The sequence below is a fragment of the Arachis ipaensis genome, chromosome B06 (genome assembly GCF_000816755.2).
Source record: "Arachis ipaensis cultivar K30076 chromosome B06, Araip1.1, whole genome shotgun sequence".
In the NCBI taxonomy this organism is placed as follows: domain Eukaryota; kingdom Viridiplantae; phylum Streptophyta; class Magnoliopsida; order Fabales; family Fabaceae; genus Arachis; species Arachis ipaensis.
Genome location: NC_029790.2, coordinates 84,495,438 through 84,503,249, shown reverse-complemented (window position 1 = coordinate 84,503,249; position 7,812 = coordinate 84,495,438). Strand labels below are relative to the sequence as shown.

The 7,812-nt window shown below is 34.8% G+C and overlaps 2 protein-coding genes across 2 annotated transcripts; both read left to right on the top strand.

Moving 5' to 3' along the window:
* LOC110263771 lies at nt 3,021-5,192 on the top strand. The gene is made up of 5 exons (XM_021105549.1): nt 3,021-3,200; nt 3,312-3,605; nt 3,786-4,249; nt 4,342-4,405; nt 4,491-5,192. Exons 1-5 carry the CDS (start codon nt 3,021-3,023, stop codon nt 5,190-5,192), a joined length of 1,704 nt encoding a protein of 567 aa, XP_020961208.1.
* On the top strand, nt 5,745-7,331 carry LOC107646990. Its single transcript, XM_021104559.1, has 4 exons — nt 5,745-6,151; nt 6,233-6,359; nt 6,812-7,096; nt 7,182-7,331. Exons 1-4 carry the CDS (start codon nt 5,919-5,921, stop codon nt 7,314-7,316), a joined length of 780 nt encoding a protein of 259 aa, XP_020960218.1. The 5' UTR covers nt 5,745-5,918; the 3' UTR covers nt 7,317-7,331.

Sequence of the window (7,812 nt, the reverse complement as noted above, 5' to 3'; positions counted from 1 at the left end):
TTATATAATTATTCACCTATGAAATTTATTATGACTTTTTTGCATGTCCTTCATACATATATATTATCCTGAATGGGTTGAATAAGTAATGATAATATGCGATTCTTGATTTGAGAATATTGAATGCTATGGCCATCTCCATGTTGGTACATGCATAGTGCCATTCTTCTAAGGTTCATAGCAATTTCTTTGAAGCGCTTAGACAAAGGAGAATCATGAGCTTCTTTGTTCATCTTCTTCCATATTATGCTTAACATGGATTTTATGCACTCACGTGCATCTGTTTCAGAAGCTTCATTTTCGTTCATCATACATTGAATTGACTTAATGAAGTCACCAATCTCATTCTCACGCTGTCAAGGAAAACAAAACATAGAATTTATTGGCGTAATTTAAAAGAAAATTTTCTAAAACGAATTAAAAAAATTATTTTTTAAAATAAATAAAAATAATCATTCAATTCTATTTCTTTTCATTTTAGGTTAGAGACAAATTGAGTGTGCCAAGTCCAATTTAAAAATAGCTCGGTCCAGCCTCTCGCGATGGGCAGCAGTTCGGGAACTACCAACCCGTGAACCCGATGTGCAAACTAAAGTACAATAGTGTTCGAAAAGTGCATTTGGTTTACTAATAAAACGTGGTGGGTGGGTAATTGCTTTAATTTTGTTTTAATTTCAATAATAATTTGAGATATTTTTAATTATAATTTTTTGTAATGATATTATATTTTACTTCTGCTTTACTGCTGCTATAGTACTTAATTAATTTATTGTTAGATTGTTTAATTAAATGATGAACTGTTATGTCAGAATTCTACAAAAAATGCTTGTATTATATGATCTTCTGAGTTTGGTACTATGTCTATTTACAATTTAAATTCTACACTACTGTAACATGTTTTTAGCCTCAGCTAACTGCTTATTTATACTTAATAGAAGTAGCACTATCTATCAAAAAATGTGCATAACCGAAGTGCTTTCTTTCATTGGAAAATTCCAAACTAAATGATATCATTAGCTTTTTTCATAGATAAATAAAGAATTAAATTAAAATATTTGAAATCATATCACCGTGATGAAAAAATGTTCGATACTCAATAAAGAGACACTCACTTCAGGACTTTCTTTAAACATTATTAAAATTTCTTTTTTTTATTATTTTATGTCAAATTCTTTTAAAGTATTTTGGAGGCTTGGACAACATTGTCTCTTAGTTAATTAGCATTGATATATATTTTAAGGTAGATGGAATAAATTTAAAAGATGGGGAAGATGAGACAGATGAGCTTGATGATGCTACAAATGCTACAATTTAACTTATGAACTGTTCATGTTCCCATAGCAATACCCTAACTCTCTCTCTCTCTTATTGCACAGTAATTAATTGTTAGAAGACTAATTTGTGTGTTTGCTTAGAGATTTTTGGTCCAATCTCTTCAACTTTTTGCTTGGATTTCAGGTTAGTGCAATTTTTGTATTGTAAACTTCATTGAATTCCTGGATATTGTATGATAAAAGAAATATTGCTTATGTTGTGTTGTTGCTTGTGTTGCATTGAAAACATTGATATGGTTAAATATTGATAGGGTGTTGTATGAGAGATGAAATATTACTTGTGTTGGATGATTTATAGGTACTAAAAACATCGAATTCGTAAGATATGTCTTGGCACCATCGAGTGTGGATGTATGATAGGTTGAATCCAACAAGAGAGGGGTATTAAACTTGAGTTTTATGACAAGGTTTAGTAGTTTATAGAAACGATTACTAAGTTAGATGTTGTGAAGTCGGAAGGAAAGTGTAGATGCCCATGCGTTAAGTGTAGATGCACAAACTATAAAGAGCTGAACATTATTAAGATGCATTTGTGGGAAAAGGGGTTTATGCCAAATTATTGGATTTGGACAGAAGATGCAGAGATTGATAACATAAGGATTATTCAGACAGGATTCAATAATTGTGGGAAGGTGGTTCAGGAAGTGGTGCAAATGTGGAAGAATGTGATATGTATGACATTAGCTGGGAAGACAACTCCAGAAGGTATCATGAAATGGTTTTCGATTCTGCTGGTCCAGAGGATCCTCATGTAGAGGCTAAAAACTTTTTTGATCTTCTTGAGGCAGCTCAAAAGCCTTTGTGGGAAGGTTGTGTGCACTCTCAACTATCGATAGCTGTTAGAATGCTATGCATTAAGGCCGAGGGAAACCAATCGCAAGAGTCATTTAAGCAATGGGCGACCTTAATTAGGGAAATTGCTCCTGAGGGTAGTGCCATACCTAGGGATTACTATGAGGCTAAGAAGTTAGTGCAAAAGCTTGGATTGAAGGCAATCAAAATAGATTGTTGCTCAAATAATTGCATATTGTATCGAAAAGACGATGCTGTTCTAACTAGTTGCAAGTTTTGTGAAGCACCTAGATTCAAGCCTATTTCTGATGGTGGTTGTAAGTCCAAGAGAGTTCCTATCAGACGGATGCACTATTTACCCTTAATCCCTAGACTTCGAAGACTTTATGCATCAATGAGTTCAGCTCCGCACATGACGTGGCACATCAAAAACCAACGTGATGATGGCGTGATGACCCATCCGTCACATGGGGAGGCATGGAAAATCTTTGACCATATCCACTCTGATTTTGCTTTGGAGCCTAGAAACATTAGGTTAGGTCTTTGCTCTGATGGCTTTACCCCAAATATCCAATTTAGCAAGCCTTATTCTTGTTGGCCCGTAATTGTTATTCCATACAATCCACCTTTTGGGATGTGTATGAAAGATCCTTATTTGTTCTTGACTTGCTTAATACCTGGTCCTAATAACCCTAAAGCCAACATTGATTTATTCTTGGGACCCCTGATTGACAAATTAAATGAGTTGTAGAATCCTGGTGTTTTGACATATGATATTGTAGAAAAGAAGAATTTTGTCTTAAAGGCGGCATTGATGTGGACTATCAATGATTTTTTGGTTATGGGATGTTGTCTGGGTGGATGACACAAGGAAGATTGTCATGTCCCATTTGCATGGAGGATACCAAGTCTTTTACACTATCACATGGAGGCAAGGCATCATGGTTTGATTGTCATTGGAGGTTTTTGCCAATAGACCACCCTTATAGTCGCAATAAGAATGATTTTCGGAAGAATAAAATAGAAAGTGAAGAGGCTCCTACCAGATTAAGTGGTTTGGAGATTTGGCAAAGGGTTAAATGACTTGGGAAGATATCAGATAATGGAAAGTGGATCAAATCACGAGAGTATGGTATTACTCACAATTGGACTAAGCAAAGTGTGTTTTGGGAGTTATCTTATTAGAAGGATAACCTGGTTCGTCACTGTCTTGATGTAATGCACATAGAGAAGAATGTGCTTGATAACATAATGAATACTATTATGGACACTGATAGAACTAGAGACAATGAAAAGGCTAGGTTAGATCTGGCTGAACTGTGCAAGCGTCCAGATTTACATTTGCGGCATGTCGGTGATAATTGTTGGTCCAAACCTAAGGCAACTTATACTTTAACTTCTGAACAGCAACAAGACGTGTATAAGTGGGTGCAACAACTTAGATTTCCAGATGGTTATGAATCTAACCTTGCTAGATGTGTAAGTCTTTCCCAGGGGAGGTTTATTGGTATGAAGAGCCATGATTGTCACATTTTTATGCATTGCTTGCTTCCAACTGCATTCAGAGAACTACCTACAAATATATGGAAGCCTCTTACCGAGTTAAGCCAGTTTTTCAAAGACTTGTGCTCAACCACCTTCAAAGTTCATGATTTATAGGTTATGGAGCAGAATATTCTCATTATCCTTTGCAAGTTAGAAAGGATATTTCCCCCGGGATTCTTTAATGTGATGGAGCATTTGCCAATTCATCTAGTATATGAGGCACGTGTGTGTGGACCTGTCCAATATAGGTGGATGTATCTGTTTGAAAGGGTGATAGGAGCATTCAAGCGAACAGTGAAAAATAGAGCAAGGGTTGAAGGTTCGATTTGTGAGGCTTTCTTGGCAAAGGAGACTTCAAGTTTTGTTTCTTTCTACTTTGAACCACATATCTTATCAAGGCGAACCCGTGTGGGAAGAAATGATAACGGGGGAGACACAATTAAAGCTTCTTTATCAATATTTAATAGACCTGGTCGCAAGGTTGGAAAAGCTAAAGATCATTGGTTAGACGAACGGGACAAGGCCGCAGCTCATTTGCATATTCTACTCAATGAAAGCAAAGTTATCCCTTTCTATATGTAAGTGCACAAATCTTTTATTAAATAGTTAATTACACTTGTTCTACTAACTTATTCCATAGCTTATCAACTCTAGTCCTACTTTCATCAAGGTTTTGGAAAGAAACTTGTCCTGGAGAAAGCGATGACCGATTTTTCCCTTGGTTTGCATCATATGTAAGTGCATAGATTCGTATCATAGATGCATTACATAGTAATCATATATCTTTTATTAAATAGTTTGATGCATGTTTTTAACTAGGTTCAAAATCAATGCAACGAAATTGTTGATCCCGGTTTGCAATCACTTTCTTGGGTTCCTTCAAACAAAGCAACAAGTTATCCAATTTATAAAGTAAATGGATATACATTTCATACTCTTGCAAGAACAAAAGGAAAGAAAATCGATAACACCGGTGTGTATGTCAAAGGTGATGCAGGTAATGGGGAAAGTGATTGGTTTGGATTATTAGAAGATATACTCGAGCTTGAATACACTGGTGATGACTCTAATCGAGTTGTTTTGTTCAAATGTCAATGGTATGATCCAAGTCATCCAAATGGAACACGTATTCATAATGACTACAAAATAACTAAAGTCAACCATAGCAAAAGATATCGCCACTATGATCCTTTCATTGTCGCCCAAAAAGCTAAACAAGTTTACTTCTTACCTTATCCTGGAAATTACAAGTCTATGTGGCATATTGTTGTAAAAACTAAACCAAGAGGTCGAATTGAAACCAATCATGTACATGTAGATGAGGATGAGGATGAGAATAATGTAGCTTATCAAGTGGATGAGAGCAATCCTTCTAGGATTTCAGACACTGAGCCTCCTATTAGTCTTAAGTCTCCATTTGGAGAGGACCGCATTGTCGAATTATCCATCGGCTCTAGTTCTGGAGCTAATAAAAATGAATATGATGATGTTGCAGACTTTGATGATGATATCGATTTTTAATAGGGTAACATTCTTTTCTATCTTTCTCTCTAAATCTAAATATATAGTAAAGAGTGCAGGTAGCTGAAACATAAAAGCTGCAGGTTGAGTAAGGAAATAGCTTTACATATTTTATAATCTATTATACTACTGAATCAGTTAATAGTAAAAAGGGTAATTAAAATAAATTATTAGGTTTTATTATTGTAGAATTTGCAGTGATGCAAAGTTAGTAGGTAGTCTTTTTATTTTTTTATTTTTTATTTTTTGAATAATGGGTGGTTTAAATTGTTTACATTACAGAATGCTATATGGTAGTGGCTATAAGATTAACTTAGGCATTCAAAAGTTAGACATTATTAACCAATTTAAGTTAGATATTAAATATATTTCTGCTCACAAATCTGAGGCTACTTTACTGTTGCTAATTTACTTAATTGTTGCTGATTTGCACTGAACAATGTTATATATAACATAATTTAGCTTGTGTTGATGGAATTGTTAGTGCAGCAGTTGATGGAATGCATGCTGGTTTCATCTTTAATATTATTTTAGCTTGTGTTGTTTTAATTTTGTCTTTAATATATATCTAGATCATGGCTCCTCGGGGTCAAGGGTAAAGGTGTCAAGGGTCATAGAGGTTCTCGAACCACCACCGCAGCCACTATTACCACCACCTCCACCTCTTCTGGGACTTCAGTTGTGCCAGATTTTCAGTCAGGACCACTTACCCAGCAACTGTATTTGATGGTGCCTAATCCAGGCTACACTGGTCTTCCTCCACTAACTTGGCCTACTCCAGGATGTATGGGCCCTCTACCACCCCCTCTTCCAATTTCGATTCCTTCTCTGTCTCACAATTCCAGCATATTAGTTGATTCAGAGACACTTGGAAGCTCTAGTACATCTCCTCCATCAGAGACTGCATCGGTTCCTAATGTTGTCATAAAACAAATATTGGTTCCAGATGGAAAAACAAGGTAAAATTTGATTGCTTGAATTAGAGAAATAATTGCTTTTTTTTAGTTTCCTAACTTGTCAATTCTTTATGAAATTATCAGTTGGTTATCTTTCCCTCCTGGTTCACAAAAGATTACAGAGATCATCAAGAAACGGTATGATAAACCATCTAAAAAGTTTGGGGATGTCCCTCTTCTGACAAAGAAGCTTTGGTTTAAGGAGTGGAAGGTAAAAATAACATATATATCAATGATCATATATGATTTATGTATATATTTGTCATCTATACTATAATTCTATCCTTTCTTTTTTGCTAATGTGCTGATTAATGTCCTGCAAGAAAAATATCATGAGAATATATGTTTCACTTAGCTTTATAAATGTCCTGTATATAAATTGCTAAGTTTTGTTTACCTATTTCAATCAGTTTTGAATAATCATAATAATCATGTTAATATACCATAATTCATGATATATAGTTATATAGCTAAAATAGGAATATACAGGATCCAAAAAGAGGTAACAATGAATCATGAACTGGAGAAAAATGGGAGCAAACATGAAGTAGGTTAACATCCAGGGTCTTAATTACGATAGAGAGCTCTTGTATCCAAAAAGAGCTTAATACTGGGTTATTTTCTTGTCTTATCTTATATTATAGTATCATTTTTTATGTGCAGAGCCATTTTTTTATTGATGATGATGATGAGGAGTTTTTTTGGAGGGCTTTCAAATATAGGACAAGTAAGCGATTTAGCCAAATGATGTCGGATATCCGTGAGGGTGTGGATACAACCCACGAATGGCTAATTCCTGCTTACAAAAAGGTGTTGGAAAAGTACTGGAAAACGGATGAGAAATGGAAAAATATAAGAAAAAAAGCGAGGGAGAATCGAGCGTCACTCTTAGGTGGTTCTGTCCATTGTGGTGGTTCTATTCCACTGAGCTCAACTATAGAGAGGATGGTAACATAATTTAAATGGCTTTAGATCTTATTTAATAGACATTTATTTATATAAAATTTTTTTATTTTGTGTTTATGTGAAACAGAAGAAGCAGTTGGACCGTACACCAACTCATGAGGAAGTCTTCAAGGAAACCCACACACTTAAAAGTGACAAGTCTAAATGGGTGGACAAATGCTCTCAAGACACTCATGTGAGATATAGTATAAATATTAAGTAGATAGATTTTTCACTACTACTATTTAGTTTCTTCTTTGTTACTTATTATTAGTAGTAGTAGTAATAGTGTTTTTTAACTTTGTTTTTTTAACAGAATTACATCCAAAAACCAGAGTTATAGTACCTTTGTTTTTTAACATTTCAAGCAAAATGAGACTCTAATTTCTTCCAAATCTGAGCAAAATAACATGTGTTTTAATTTACATATCTGAAAAAGATGGATTCACTGTTCCTTTTGCTGCATTTTCAGTGAGATGTTGGAGTAATTCATGACCCTAACATGTCGAAGCTCAAGCACAAGGAATGGAGCTACCACCAATTGATGAAGACTTGATTTGGGAGGAAGTGTGTGGTGGGCAAAAGAAGAATTGAGTTTATGGAAAAGGAGCATTCTTTTATAGATTTATTAAGTCTAGAACCACTTCTGCCAACTCTGTATTTGGAAGAGCATCTACAAATCAAAATTTTGTTCCTGATTTGCGAGAACAGATTCATAA